The sequence below is a fragment of the Podarcis vaucheri genome, assembly GCF_965113315.1.
Source record: "Podarcis vaucheri genome assembly, chromosome: 4".
In the NCBI taxonomy this organism is placed as follows: Eukaryota; Metazoa; Chordata; class Lepidosauria; order Squamata; family Lacertidae; genus Podarcis; species Podarcis vaucheri.
Genome location: NC_138762.1, coordinates 59,499,830 through 59,516,296, shown reverse-complemented (window position 1 = coordinate 59,516,296; position 16,467 = coordinate 59,499,830). Strand labels below are relative to the sequence as shown.

General features: G+C 43.8%; 1 protein-coding gene across 1 annotated transcript; it reads right to left on the bottom strand.

Moving 5' to 3' along the window:
* Window positions 1-6,453: 6,453 nt before the first annotated feature.
* On the bottom strand, window positions 6,454-15,661 carry GATD3 (glutamine amidotransferase class 1 domain containing 3). The gene is given in 8 exon segments (XM_082219907.1): window positions 6,454-7,850; window positions 10,489-10,645; window positions 11,812-11,904; window positions 13,955-14,074; window positions 14,466-14,579; window positions 14,764-14,816; window positions 15,346-15,582; window positions 15,584-15,661. Coding segments are annotated over 8 exon segments (966 nt in total). The 5' UTR covers window positions 15,647-15,661; the 3' UTR covers window positions 6,454-7,721.
* Window positions 15,662-16,467: the final 806 nt, after the last annotated feature.

The following is a 16,467-nucleotide window of genomic DNA, read 5'->3' as shown; positions in this document are numbered from 1 at the left end:
AGATTCACTGGACTTCAGGTATAGGAGGAGATTTTATAGCCATTTGCTCAGTTTATTTCCTAGTTAAATGACAAAGAACTATTCACATTTTGGATCTTTAAGTCAATGATCTCAGAACACCCACCCCAATATCCCCTCAAATTCTAGGTTTATGGGCTTCCCATAGACATTTGGATCTCCACTTTGGGAATAGAATGAACCTTGGGCCTGATGTTGTGATCTTACCAGTATAGTTAAGGAAAGGTTTCTCAAAAGTATTTATTTTAATATTATGTATCTCAAACTCTTTAAACACATTTCAGCTCCATTACTCTTAGGTGTCTGATGAATGCTAAACCGGGTACCAACCATTAGGTTTATAAACATTGGTGAACAAAGCAATATTAAGAAAAAGGAGGCCCTGTCCATATTTCCTTAACACATATATGGTACATTTGCATATGCTGTTGACTGGGCTGAAAAATTGTACTTAAAACTTTTTAGTCAGATCAGAAAGGGGCCGGTTTTATTTTCAAACAGTAATAATAATAATAATTTTTTATTTATACCCCGCCCTCCCCAGCCAAGGCCGGGCTCAGAGCGGCTTACAAGCAATAATAAAAACAAGATGAATGATTACAACTTAAAAACAAAAATAAAATACAACATTAAAATAATGGAACATAAAAATATTAAAATGTAGCCTCATAGCAGGAGAAGGAAAAGAAAAAAGAAAATGGGGGGGAGGGAATCAAATTGGCTCCAAGCCAAAGGCCAGGCGGAACAACTCTGTCTTACAGGCCCTGCGGAAAGAAATCAGATCCTGCAGGGCCCTGGTCTCATGAGACAGAGCGTTCCACCAAGTTGGGGCCAGTGCTGAAAAGGCCCTGGCTCTGGTTGAAGCCAATCTAACTTCCTTAGGGCCTGGGACCACTAGGGTGTTGTTATTTATGGACCTTGAGGCTCTCCGTGGGGCATACCAGGCGAGGCGGTCCCGTAGGTACGAGAGTCCTAGGCCGTGAAGGGCTTTAAAGGTCAAAAGCAGCACCTTAAATCTGACCCTGTACTCCACCGGGAGCCAGTGCAGCTTGTAAAGTACTGGATGAATATGCTCCCATGGCAGAGACCCCGTGAGGAGCCTCGCTGCAGCATTCTGTACCCGCTGGAGTTTCTGGGACAGCTTCAAGGGCAGCCCCGCATAGAGCGAATTACAGTAGTCAAGCCTGGAGATGACTGTCTCATGGATCACTGTGGCCAGGTCGGGGCGGGAAAGGTAAGGGACCAACTGCTTGATGCGGCGAAGGTGGAAAAATGTCGCCTTGGCTGTTGCTGTAACCTGCGCCTCCATGGAAAGGGAGGCGTCAAGGATTACACCCAAACTCTTAACGGAAGGCAATGGAACTAACTGGGCCCCCTCAAGAGAAGGGAGTTGGTCCCTCATCCCCATACCATCCCGACCCAGCCATAGGACCTCTGTCTTCGAAGGATTTAGTTTAGTCTCTCTTACAATCACCACTCTTCCTGTTTTCTTCATAGTTCATGTAAAGTTTAATGTTGAATTCAACTAAATTTGAAGGCAAGTTCATGCAATCCACTGAAGTTGCCATACTTGAGGTTTTCTAAATGTCAATTCTTTCATCATGTGCTAATGAGTCTGCTCTCATTATTGCACATTTGTATCACTCATGTCCAAGCCCACTTCTTTTTTAGGTGACCTCCTGACACAAGCAAAATGAGTACATTACATGATGGTTTCACACACAACTGCCAAGCTGTTGGTCCATTGCTTATCAGGTTTGCCCATTGATTCAGGCTATCACTTTCCTGAAACTTAATCTAGCATACGCAGCAGATTCTTGGATCTAAAGTACACATCAATAACATGAGCAATGTGGATGTTGATTATAACAGAGTACAATTATGAGAGTCATTGTAGTCTTTGATAAACAGCCTTGGTATGTTTTGTGAATAGTTGCCTCCCATTTTTCTTTCTTGATACTTCATCAAGCCTTAGCCAGTGTGACTTTGCATATTATGCTTCACTTTGGAAATGTTTAGAGAAGAGAAGCTATAGTGAGGAATGAATGCTAGAAGTACTAGGTGGATTTTGCACTGGCAGTGCAATTGCCTGTCCTCATGCAGTGGATAAGGGGCATAGGTAAGCTTGCTGCAAGAAGGACAGGCTGTTAATGTTCTACCCCCTCTCTTTTAAAAACCGATCAGGATTGCACCTATGTACAAGAGGCAGGGATCACATAGCTCTGTTCCACTAGTCCTAGTTCTCATTTTCATAATATATTTTTAAAGGTAGTGTGTTCTTGAATACATGCCTGTAACCACTGGATGAGGATGGATCAACCTGACTCAGTCCAGAGTTTAGAGGGGCCTGCTGAAAATTGGCAAACTCTTACAATGTGTTACTGTGTCAGACAGGCACTCATAGTTTGGCCTGGCTTGGCTTTCACTGCATGTGAGTTCATAATTTCTTCAGATAGCAGTCTAAGAGGAGATGGTTTGCCTCAATCTGGGAACTGTGTGAAACAAAGGTTCATACTTGAGAGCTAAAAATGTATCACATGGAGTGCAGTACTGAAAGATGTTCATCAAGTTTCCATTTACCCTCCTAGGAAAGTCCCACCATGTTTCCCTACTCCTACTCTTTTGGCCCTGGTCTAAGAAGATATGAAACTATATTGTGCTATGACTGATCCTCTTTTTTAAAACTGATGGTATGTTGAGAAAATTTGAAGCAGTTGCAAACTTTGGTTTCTGAAGGGTTAGCCATGTTAGTTTGTTATACTGAAAGCAACAGAGTCTCTTGGCACCTTAAAGACTAACAAATCTACTGTGGCCCAACCTTTCACGTGAAACATAATCAAATACAGTGGTGCCCCGCAAGACGAATGCCTCGCAAGACGGAAAACTCGCTAGACGAAAGAGTTTTCCGTTTTGGAGGTGCTTCGCAAAACGAATCTCCTATGGGCTTGCTTCGCAAGACGAAAATGTCTTGCGAGTTCCTGTGGGTTTTTTCCCCTTTTCCCCCCTTTTTCTAAGCCGCTAAGCCGCTTATCAGCTGATCCGATAAGCCGCTAAAAGCCGCTAATAGCGCTAATCCGCTAATCCGTCAATGGGCTTGCTTTGCAAGACGAAAAAACCGCTAGACGAAGAGAATCACAGAATGGATTCTTTTCGTCTTGCGAGGCACCACTGTACAGTGACACCTCAGGTTACAGATGCTTCAGGTTACAGACTCCGCTAACCCAGAAATAGTACCTTGGGTTAAGAACTTTGCTTCAGGATGAGAACAGAAATCGGGCAGCAGTGGTGCAGCGCCAGCTGGAGGCCCCATTAGCCTAGCTAAAGTGGTGCTTCAGGTTAAGAACAGTTTCAGGTTAAGAACGGACCTCCGGAACGAATTAAGTTCTTAGCCCAAGGTACCACTATACACAAAAAAAGTTAAATTAAATTCTGTCTTCTGCAGAATAATTTGCTATCGAATTTCTTAAATGCTAAAGTTAATAAATCAATGGGGCATTTCTTCCCTATTCTTTTAAAGAAAGATACCATGCCATTTGAGGTAGATGGTCTTATTTTTATGCAAAAGGGGAATCTTTGCAATAATGAGACGGAAACTCCGAGGGGGAAGCAAAGGGAATTTGGAGTGGGGGGCCGAGAGAGGAACTGGTTTTACTCCTAAAAGCGTAAATGATACCAAGGAAACAGAATTTGATTTCCCTTTGTAAAAGGGAACTATCATATTTCCTCAGCAGAGAGGATATCTGAGTTAAAAAAATTAGGTCATGAGATTCCAGGAGTAACCTATTATTAGCACATACATTTAACAAAAATGTTCGGAAAATTCCACTTGCAAGTTGCAACTTGGGGAGTCCTGGTGGTGCACCAGATGATATCCTTCATAGTTTAGAGTACCAGAAGCGTTTTCAATATAAAGGCATTTTACAGCCCCCTCACCATCTTTTTTGCACAGGCCCTAAATGGTTGATGGGTTGTAAAGTGTACAATCAAGCGTGCAGCTTAAGTTATTTGCAGGTACTAGTGGGCATCATTTTACCTGTCATATTTCTTAGGGGCCATAACTTTCCCACAGATCCTAATGAGGAAACATCTTTAGTTTTAGTATTTAACAGTACAACTTGCCCTTACAGCTATGCTCCCATGCACTGACTTTACAATATTTTAGCTGTTATGGGGAGATAATAATAATAATAACTTAACCTGAGAAAAAAAACATAACAGATTGAACATAGTGGGACTAATTTCCAATTAAGCATGCAGAGGAGTACACTGCTATTACCATAATGCAAGGATGGGGAGAACCTACTGTTTTTCAGATATTGTTAGACTCCCATCAGCCCCAGCCCCAAAAGGCCAATGATGGGAGTCCAACTTCATCTGGAAGGTCTCAACTCAGCCAACCCTGCAGTAACAGGGTTACATATTTAGCAATGATCTTTAAAGTTAGATCTAAAGTTGCCCAATTTATTCAATGGTGACTAGCTAGTCTTTTATGTATTGTATGTGTATGGATTATTAATGTATTTGGATGACTTTGTATGATTTTATTGTTTAAGCTTATGCCAATAAAGGCTAATAACAATAGCAACATAAAACTCTTGATTCGTTAAGAAGCCCTATAGTATTTTTGGCTTTTTGCCAATTCTAATCTACAGTGTTATTAGGTAGGAGTAGACTCTATTGTCATGTGGTTTGAGCTAATCAGTATGTGCTTTCAAAAATTAAGCAATTGTTGAAAATGAATTACAGTAAGAAAAGGGCTTTGGCTTAGCCCACCACCACCATGTAGAACCTCAGTGACATAAGCTACTTACTTGACTGTCCAGATAATATGGAATAAGATACATTTGACTACTTACTTGTGGTGACAGGTTGTCAAGACTCTTAAACAACATCTTCGCAGAGGCTACTTGACAGTGCATCCCAACAGGGCAGAGTAACCTAATTTCTGAGTAAGTAAGCACCAACCTTTGGTTTTGACTTTGTAGCTAAATATACTGCGAGTTTGGCGCAGTGGTGATTGCAGAAGAATTTTGAGTACATTTTGCTGCGGATGGTTTGGTTCACGAGAGGTTCAGTCACTGGTTTGCACACAGCCTTCAGACTCTCCAGGTACCTTCCCGATACCAAACTTTAATAATTTCAGGGCACTTACCACACACCCAATCATGTTATGTTACACTGAATGAGACCATGCCTATATCCGATTTCTCAAGGGATATACAGTGGAACCTTGGTTCCTGAACTTAATCCATTCCGAGAGTCTGTTCGATTCCCGAAACAGTTCGGGAACCAAGGAGTGGCTTCTGATTGGCTGCAGCAGCTTCCCGCAGCCAATCAGAAGCCGCGGAAGCAGTGCTGGGCGTTCAGCTTCCAAAGAACGTTCAAAAACCGGAACAACTGCTTCTGGTTTTTGTTCATCCAGGAGCTGGAACTTTCGGCTCCCAAGGCGTTTGGTTGCTGAGGTTCCACTGTAACTGGTTTGAGGAAAGAGAAATTGACCCCAGCAAGTTACATTTTTAAAAAATAAGAAAAGCTGTGTAAGCTGCTCAGCATCAGTGAGAATCATATATAACCAGAGGTGATTGCATTCATGTTCTTAAGATTCACAGAACCAGAGAAAGCTATTTATCCATCTAGCCCAGTATTGCCTGTTCTGACTGGCAACAGTTGCTCTAGGGTCTTAGGTTTTCCCCATCACCTGCTACCTGAGCCTTTTAAGTGGAAATGCCATGGGTGGAACTTTTCTGCCCAAGTACCACATTGTACATGTATGTAATGGTGACTGAAAAGCCCGTTCTAACTAGGTCATGATGTAGCTGCTGCAGCCACCAACTATTTTCTAAGATGCATCACGTACGTGTATGTAAAAGGAGTTTAAACACGATATTCTACTTTGGAGATACTGGTCTCCTTGATTTGGACTCTGTGCATGGTCTACCTGTTTACCAGCCAGTATCTGACTTTAAAGCATGGAAATCCCCAGAAAATTCCCTTAAGCCAGATTGCCAAAAGTTCCTCCATGCAATGCACATGGGCAAGTCCCATTCTGTAAAAATTTCCTTTCCAGACAAATTATAATCTCGTATATGGGAACAGTGCCAAGTTGTGGCATTGGCAGCTGAACTAGTGAAGAGTTTATCCACATAAAACCAGTAAATTGCTGTGTCTTGAGCGCTTTCACTTGATTGTGGATATTTCAGAAGTACAGGATCAGGTGCCACAGTGCAGGAAATTCCTCTATGCAGCGGGACTCTAGAAATCCATCCCTAGTCTAATAAGTATCATTTTCTTAGAATGGAGCTATTTGCACCATCTTGTGGATGTAATTATCCACAACAAACCTGTTAAGTGTGGACCTTGTTCATGTCTACCATATGCACATGACACACAACCTCGGTGGGCAACACTCCCTAGATACATGAAGGAACAGAGATGTTGCCCACACATATGTTTAATACGGAAGTGGGGGAATACAGTATACAAACGTAGAGCACATTTATGCAACAATGCGTGGAACTGCTTTGACGAGTGCTTGAACTGGATATTAACAAAGGAAAGTGAGCTCACTATTTCCTGTGACATGTTTAACTATTACCTAACAGACACAGCAACAAATATTGCTTACTTCTTCTGTAGAGGAAAGATGCCGATTTGTTGAAAACACATAAAACCTGGGAGTCCTTTCCCAGCAGAGCTGCTGCTATCTTGAAATGACAGCTGGAACCTCTCCCAAATAGGAGGCTGGGACTTAACTTACTCATGAGTAAGGATAATGACCTGCCACAGAAAATAACAGGGTGGAATGCTTATTTAATTGTGGTCAGGGCAGCATGTTTGAAATGGGAATATTAATCGTTAATGGAACTTTATGATCAACAAACTGATCCCAGTGGTTGCTGAACTTGTGGGTGGAAATACAAGAAAGCTAAACAAATAAGAGAAATTTAAAACCATGATGTGACTGAAATCAGCTGGAAAAAGTTTCCTTCAAGGAGAAAAAAAAAGCGAGATGTTGGTTATGGCAGGGTAAAAACAAAATGTACAATAGGAGTCATCTTCTGTTTCCACAATAATCAGTCCAATTAATCATGAGACAAGATATTTGGCTGTCAAATTATGATTTACAGCTAACGTACTTGTTAACTTCAGCTAGCCCTGATAAAATAAACCATGGATTCATTCCAACAAAATTGTGAGGACATTTATTTCCTTTATTTATTTTATATAACTTAAAACAAATCCTTTTTATTTTGTGGTTTCTTTAGTAGTTTTCTCCCCCAGTTTCAGAATTCTTGATTACATGCTCTCAATGTTCAGGTATACATTTTCAGAAGGTAGGAATTTATTTGGAAACATATTTTATGCAATTAGAATAGTCTCTGAAAAGGCTTGATAAGCAATTGGTAAGATTTGGAGAGGTTATGATGTAATTGCTTTTATTATTCCATTATCAATTCAGATTTGTTAAACAGTGACCATCTCCAGAATCAGTTGTCAGATACACTGTATGACGATGTGAAGACTGTTGCTGAAATACGGAGGGGATGCATGATTCAACTGGCCTGAGCTGCTTCAGTGCTGAAAATTACACACGCCATTCCAACACAATCGTAAGCATTCTTAGAGGCAACTCCTCTGCTAGGTCGGCGTTATAAGGACCATACTTCCTAAAGTTATTGTCACTGATATTATGGGTATCCACTTCATTTGCCTGTAAGCTTCAATACATTTTTTACCATGGCTCCAATGCCATCATAAATGTGATGCAATTCTGTTTCACACATAAAGGCTGGGGTAGTTACAACCTTGTGGTTTGTGTCCACATGGGCCTCATAGAAGACAGTTAAGGAAAACACAGGGACTAAGCCAAGTGACAGAATAAACAGGAATATGCCTTTCTGCCTCACAAACCTTTATATAATTATACATAATGACAGCCACCTAAATGTTAGGTGCCTGTCAAGAAACTAACCACACCGTAAAGTCAAGGAAGCAATCTCTCAACCTTGTGTGTCACTCTGACCCCACTTAATAACTTGGTAGCTAAGATGGGAGTCCTGCATGCCGTTTGGGAATCCCTGAGCTTATGATCAATTTCTGCATGGAATTCAACCACAAACTGGCACTTTCTTATCACTTTTATGTGACTACTCATTTTGTTATTCATGTCTTGAAAAACATAGATGCAGCCATGCAAAATGTGATGACTAAAAAACGTTTTATCATAGTTAAAATGCAAATTTACTTCGTTAGTATTGCGTGACTTTGCATAACTTCAGGATGAATGACAGAATGATTAAAGGGACAGCAGACTCAGCTCTTTACTGTAAACTTGGTGGCTTCATTCAGGAACAACCCTGGGTGAGCCATGTGGTACAGTCACAAGGAGATCAGAAACTGCTTACTTTTTAACTAATCACATTATGTCTGAGTAGTGTAAATATTAACTAGCCCCGTCCCCGAAGTCACATGGCTCTTCCTGCCTCCTTCACATTAGGTCATAACTTTCCAAGTGGGATGCGTGCTCCATGCATGGATAACAGTTATTTAGAACCCTGACAGCTTCCAAAATGTTCCTTGTAGCTGGGCCAGGGAACAGTGTGTGAGCCTGAGGCTCACTTATTTAACACTAAACCATAATTTAGTATTACATTGGAATGAGGCCAGTTACATTGCTAGAACGCTTTTCCTGGGTTTACAAATTTGTTTCGGGAAATAAATAAAAAAATCAAAAGGCTAACACTGTAACTGAGAATGTGAGCTAACATATGTTCAGGAACTGTATAGAACAGTGCTTGTGGATCTCAAGATACTGTTGGGACTCCAAACAGCACCAGCTGGCACAGCCAGTAGTCTGGGATGATGGGAATTATAGACCAGGACATCTGGTATTCACATTTAAAACAGTCTCTTATGTGAGAATTTAGATAAAAATTTAATGGTTTTCCTAAAGCAAATGTTATCCTACTTCTGAATTGAACACACTAAGGCTGAAGTCCTAACCCTATTTCCTGGGATTAAGCCCCACTAAATTAATTAAGGCTTACTTCGGAGCAGACATGATTATTGTGCTAGATCATAACTAATTATCAGGGGTTTAGAAAGCAAAGGAAGATGGACATGCAGTTTATCAGCTAATCCAAATATATCACAGAATGCTTTCCCGAAAGCACTTCAATTCTGTACAAAAATGTACCGTATTTTTCGCCCTATAGGACGCACCTAGATATTTTTTGTGGGGGAATAAAGGGAAAAAAATTATCCCCCCCCCCCAGGCGCGGGGCTGGGGAAGCTCGGGCTTTGGCAGCTTTGGCATCGCTCTGGGAGCTTGTGGGGCTGGGGGCGGGGAAAGTGGAGCTTCCCCCAGCCCCCAGAACGGGACCCAGAGCCATGTGGAAGCTGCGTGCAGCTTTGGCATCGCTCTGGGAGCTTGCGGGGCTGGAGGAGGGGAAAGTGGAGCTGCCCCCAGCCCCCAGAACGGGACCCAGAGCCATGTGGAAGCTGCGTGCAGCTTTGGCATCGCTCTGGGAGCTTGCGGGGCTGGAGGAGGGGAAAGCCCTCCGCCAGCCTTCTCCCGCTGTCCCCAGACTTTGCGGGGCTGGCGATGGGGAGGAGGACGGCTTCTCCCCCCGCCAGCCTTCTAACCAAGTCGGGGGACAGTGGGAAAGGCGCGCTGCGCCTCTCCCGCTGTCCCCCGAGTTTGCGGGGCTGGCGATGGGGAGGAGCAGGCTTCTTCTCCCCCGCCAGCCTTCTAGCCAAGTCGGGGGACAGTGGGAAAGGCGCACTGCGCCTCTCCCGCTGTCCCCCGAATTTGCAGGGCTGGTGATGGGGAGGAGCAGGCTTCTCCCCCCCCCCCCGGCCAGCCTTCTAGCCAAGTCGGGGGACAGCAGGAAAGGCGCGCTGCGCCTCTCCCGCTGTACCCCGAATTTGCAGGGCTGGCGATGGGGAGGAGCAGGCTTCCCCCCCACCAGCCTTCTAGCCAAGTCGGGGGACAGCGGGAAAGGCGTGCTGCGCCTCTCCCGCTGTCCCCCGAATTTGCGTGGCTGGCGATGGGGAGGAGCAGGCTTCTTCCCCCCCCCCCGGCCAGCCTTCTAGTCCCCCGAGTTTGCGGGGCTGGCGACGGGGCTCTCCTGAAGCCTGGAGAGCAAGAGGGGTCAGTGCGCACCTACCCCTCTCGCTCTCCAGGCTTCAGCGAAAGCCTGCATTCGCCCCATAGGACGCACACACATTTTCCCTTCATCTTTGGAGGGGGAAAAGTGCGTCCTATAGGGCGAAAAATACGGTACATCTCTGATGTCTTATCACACTTAACCTCCTAAACCCATATACACTTAAGGAGAAAGAAAACCCTGTTATTGGTTTCAGTGCAACTTGCTTCCAGACATGTGGCTCTTTGGGAGTAGCAGGGGGTGTGGGGAGGGGAGAGGAAAAGACACTTAAATTCAGCCTTCATCCAGCAAAAAAGGATATTGTTACTTCTTTAATATGGTGTTTTCCACCCAGTGCTTTAATGGCCCCAGCAGTTCCAGCGTAAGGCCACTTACCACCTTCTTCTTCTTCATGTCCCACAGTGACTTCAGTACCAGGAAGAACCTTTGCAGCCAAAACGGGTGAAATGCAGCACAGACTGAAAAAAAGGTGGACAGAAAACCTTCACTTAGGTTCCTCCATTGAGGATTTACTGTATTTACACCTCCCTGTTCCTTTACTTATAAAGATTTGGCACACCCTCAAAAATAAAAAAGTTACTAAACTGAGTAAAAGTCTTATTAACCATTACACAGCAATGGGAATTTCAGTCCAACAGAACCAGGAAAAGGAGGCAAGGGTGGAAAGTAATCTCAACAAAATCCTAAAAGGAATAAGGTAACTTTAGACTTCTAAAATGCAGCTTTTTTTGCTTTTTTAAAAAAGTAACAGCCCTTGGGAGAGGCAAAATAGTCCAGGGACAGGATTGCTGAACCTTTTCACCTCTCAAAATTATGCCTTCTCCAGCTGTTTCCTCACACACAGCTGATAACAGGGGGAGGACACTCTTGAGTGGAAAAACACCCAGAGGAGAAAGTGTTAGGCAGTTCCATCCCATGACGCTTTTCTGTTCCTTGTGGCAGCTGCCCAGAATGCTTCTCCATAAGAAAAGGAAAGAAAACATACACACACAGAAATCATTAGAAATTCTATGCTGGCTGTTCCTGTTCTGTAAGAGAGGTGGAAGATAAAATCTGGGTGCTGGGAAAGCTCATAGGGGGCCTTAAACAAGAAAAGTTGTGGGCTGTTAGCAGGACAGAAAAACAGAAGCAAAAGTGACAAGGAGTGTGAAAGATCAGAAACACAGTTTGAAGAAGGTCTGGAGGCAGAAGGAAGGAGGACAGGGAGGCAGGAAGAAGGTGAGAACAGGGACCTCAAACAAAAGTGTGTTGCTACAATGTCTGAAGGAAAGAAGAGGTAGAGAGACACTGGACTGGGGAGCATTGGTGTGCTGTACAGGTACAGAAACTAGAACACACCTTTTGAGCCATGTCCTGCTTGTGAGATTTCCAAATGCTGCCTCTGTAGGAAATGGGATGCCTGGCCCATCAGGGCTCCTCTTTCGGCTGATCAACTGAATAGGCCCTGCCCAACTTGTGATCCATTAGGCCGAAAGCAGCTAACCATCACCTACTGTGTGGACTGCCAATGCTTGACGACCTCGTTGTGCCAGGCAGCCAAAACATTTGTGGCTGGTGGGCTGAAGGCAGGTCGGTAGTGTTCCATACAATATGAACAAATACTCCCATCTTATAACTTACACACCCAATGGGTTTCCCAGCTTTGTTGAAATCCTTTAGCACACGTTCAACTTCTCCATTCACTTTACAGTCTTTTCCATCCACTGCAAACGTAGACCTTAACACAAGAATGAAAGACCCATAAATTGTAATTTTACATTTCCAGAGGTACACCACACTTAAAATAAGTAAAAGGCCCTTCCCTGTCTCTTAAAATACAATTTAAACTACTCAAAGAAAGAAAGCAATCCCCACTTCCTTTCAGCTTCTGCCCTAGCTCACTGGTAGAACATCATATTCGCAAGCAGAAAGCCGCAGGTGCAATCCCCAGCATCTCTAGATAAGGCTAGGAATATCTCCATTCTTAAATTCTGGAGTTCTGCTACGAGTCAGTGTGGACAATGCTCTGACTCAATATAAGGCAGCCTCCAAGATTCTACCCTTAAACCCCACCTAAAAAATAGGGCTGTGAGGCAGGAATTATTTATTCATAAAAGCAATTAATATCCTCTGCCTTATTGCAATACAGAAGCCAAGACACTCCTCTGCTTCAGTACTGAGGAAAGAGGGCAATAAATATGGCCACTCCCTCCTCAGGAACACTAGATACAAGCTATATTTTTGGTAACTGTTTTAGTGTTGGTGTAAACCAGAGGTGGCTAACCTATGGCCCCTGGAGTGCTATTCAACTCCAGCTCCTATCAGCCCCAGCCAGCATGGTCAATAGTGAGGTATGATGGGAGCTGTAGTCCAGCAATATCGGGGGGGGGGGGAGGAGACAAAGGTTTGCCACCTTGGTATACATGCACAGCCATCATATGAAGGTTGTTTAAATCACCTGTCCTGCCGATCCATTTGCGTGCAGTGACTCACAGAGCTGACTGGGCAATTAAGTAAACACAAACTTCTTTCTATGGGTGTACATAATGGCCCACCACAGAGCAGTTTGAAATTTGGTTCTCAGATTTGTGCTGGTCAATTTCTTTGGCAGATGAACAGCTGGATAACAGCCAAGAGAAGGAAGCACTCCTTCCTTCAGACTTTATGTAGTTCCCTCCCTGATTGCTCCTCTGAGTCTTTTATAATCATTTTGCTCCAAGGTTCCAATCATAGTCACAGAGCAAGTGGCAAAGTTTTTGAATACAGCTATCCTTATTGGACCTCTTTAAGATTGCCTGATAGTTTAGTATTTTAAGTCTGCGTTTTTCATCTGTATCAACGTGTATTTTTATTAATTTTATCAAGTGTAATTTTCAATTGTTAAAAAATATTTTAATAGTCTATTGACTGCTAGTAAAGAAAGCCACCCACACTCAGTGGGTGAGTTTATATACGTGGGGGGGGGGGAGAGAGTTGGATTGCTTAAATGCAAAACAGATGCAAAGATAAAGCATTAACAAAAATTCCCAAGGCAAAAGTTATACAAGGCATCAGTACTGTTTCTGTAATACATGAGAACCATTCTAGCACTGATGCTGCCAAGCCAGCTAGAAAACATATTCCTCCCAAGCAGCAATAATGCAATAAAGCTTCCTTGTTTATTTTCTTATTCCTTAGTGATCCACAGACTCAGCCTTAAAAGACCTCTTTAAAATATTTTGACTCCCCCCAAGGGAAAACAGGCATGCAAATAAGTAACAGATTGCTTCAGTCTTCAACAACTGCCTGCAGCTGCAATCCTTCATGCAATTCCACTGATTTCAGTGGCCCTTAAACATAAATTGCAGCATGCCAAGAAAACACCACCAGGAAGAATAATTATTACTTCTTAATAATTATTGTACTTATACCATACTGTATACGTTGTACGTTTAACATAGTTGGCACATTAAAATAGTTTATAATTTTATCTTTAATAGTTTAAGCATCAAGATTTCCATACAATGTGGCATAAAACTTAAGGCATTTTTAAAAATAAAACTTTTGATTCTGTTTTTCAACATTAGACTGGGGCTTGATTTGGCTGTAAAAATGGTATGTGTATTTTTCTGGGGCATCAACAAACACACAACAATGAAAATATTTGTCCTTATGAAACAAGAAGCCTGAACGAACGCATCTGGAAAATTGTATTTCTTAATGAACTATAACCTTCCTACAGCATCTCTTAAGAGTGGCTAATTATCTGGAATTTAACAAATGCAATAGCATATAAATTCAGAACTCACAGATTTTTGGCCGCGCCGAAGCCTCCAGGAAATATCACAGCATCATGATCCTTTGCAGTAAGTTTAGCCAAATCTGCAATTTTACCACGAGCGATCCTTGCCGATTCTGCTAAGACATTTCTTAAAGAAAAGTGGTATAAAGTGAAGAGCAGAAGTTGACTACATAGACATAAAACGAGCACTGCTATTAAAGGACCCCAGGAAGTAACAGCCTGAGATTGATAATTTAAAGTTACCAGACTTATTGGTAAAGTATTTAATAAAGTACAGTCATACTCAAATGGTTTGAGGGCAATATACAGAACTGTGATCCGAATACTGGGAACACTATTTACATATAACTCCGGGTGGGAGAGACAATCTAGAAAACTGAGGTTTAGATGAGACCAATTCAAATAGTGAGGGTAGCCAGCTTCCCACAGAGTATCAATAGATGTATGTGTATATGTGTGCACTGGATAAATATAAATCTAGATATATTCATGTAGCTTGTCTTAAAATATGTTCTTACCTTGATTCACCCTCAGCTGGCTGTCCTTTGCTATGATCGATAACGTGCATCTGAGAAATATCTGGGGCATACATCTGAACACTGGCTCCTTCACGGCTCAAATGGACCAATATCCTACAAAATACAACTGAAATTTACTTCATATCTTGGTAGAAACTATGGGGGGGGGATAGGGTATGACGCTCCAAAATACTCAAGGAGAAGCTATCTAACAAAGAAATACTGCCTACGTAATTGTTTATCAATCAATTCAACTGTTGATCATTTGGAGACCCAATGATTACACAAATACACTTACGCTGAGGCTTCATGGATTTCAGTACCATCATAAACACCACATCCTGATAAGACCTGCAAAAAGAAAATCAGCCTAGTGATTTCAACATCACATTTATTTTCCCAGTTCACATACACAGAGGCAACAGTAGTTTCTTGTCCAACTCAGTTCATTATTTCCAGAGTGACTCTGTTCGTATGCTTTCCTTACTGCAGCATAAACTTTCATGGATGAAGTGTTACTCTTGAAGGTTCCACATAAGAACACTTTGTTTCTATAGACTGTCTAAACTCCCTGGGAACAATAGTGAATTGTATTAAGATTTCCTTCTCCAAACCTCTTTTCCCCCCTCAAAGTCAGTCACCGACTAGGGCACAGAAGTTTTGTTAACGCTCAACTGTCTGCAACGTTCTCCAAATTCCCCCATAGGTGCCAAATGCTTCACTCGGGACCCTTACATGAAACCATAAGAGACGTCTGAACTGTTACTCTCCACTCCACTTTTCACTGCAGCTGTAGTAAGTCTTTATGAGCCTGGATATTGTTATATATTTCAGCATGAACACGGAATGGAAGGGGGCGTGCGCTATAAAATATAACTACCGTATAAACAAAGAAAGCCAGTACTATACAGTACTGATCTGCGGCCGCAATTCTCGACACTACTGAACCCAGCGAAACCTGCTTCTGAGCTGTAATAATTTTACGTGTAGGGAATTGAGCAGAATGACGATAAGAGCCAAAGAAAGGCAGCAGAAAGGAAGAGAAACCAAACGAGGTATCTGTTTGGGGCAATGCCAGCATTCCTGAAGTGCGCGAGTGAAGGGCTGCAGTTCTCGGGAGCTGCAGCTCGACCCCGACCAACTGCTTCCCTTCCAAGGACGCCAACTTTCCACTCCGCCATCTCTTTTTCCTTGGCGGCCTTTCCCCCGTGCCTTCATTAACAGCAAGGCAGGAGGAGGAGGCAGTGCAGCACGTGCAGCTTCGCCCAGGGCTGCAGCTGCCGCTCAACCTGTTGCATTTCTGCCTGTGGGCCGCACAGCCGCCGAGGGGGGGGGCAGGGAAAGGTGGTAGTAATTTTCCACGAAGCTCTCTCTCGCCTGTGGAGGATCAGAAGCAGCGGCCGCCGCCCCTTAGGGCGCCACGGGAAAGAAGGCGCTCATCCGCCCACGCTCGGCTGGCAGCCGGACTCACCACAGCGACTCTGGCCCCGCGGAGACGCTGCGCCGAGCAATGAAACCCCGCGGCCGGGAGCCCCCTCAGCACCCGGAGCGACGAGAGGGGCGGCCTACAACCCGCTAACCTGGCGGCCAACATCCCCGCACTACTTCGCTTCGAAGGGAACGAGCCGCGGAACGAATGGGGAGGGAGTTATATACACGGCCACACCGGAGCGCTTAGCCCGTTGCACCGGCGTCAATGCGAGCGCGGCATGGGCCCGGGAGGAGCGCAACAGCGCCACCCTCCGGCAAGGAGGCCTGTCGCGCCGCTGACGTTAGAGGGATGAGCTCGCAAGGAGGGTCTGACCGAGTAGGTCACTGGGCGAACCGGCTCGGGCTGGCAGGCGCGGCCGGCGCTCTGTGTCGGCCAACCAGGCTCAGGCAACGGAGGGGGCGGCACTTTTATACAGTTGAGTTTCCTCATAAATTCCTCATCGTATTTTGCTTTTCTATTTTGAACGCATTTCCCCAAAGCTCCAACTTATAAAAAGAACTTGCATACACT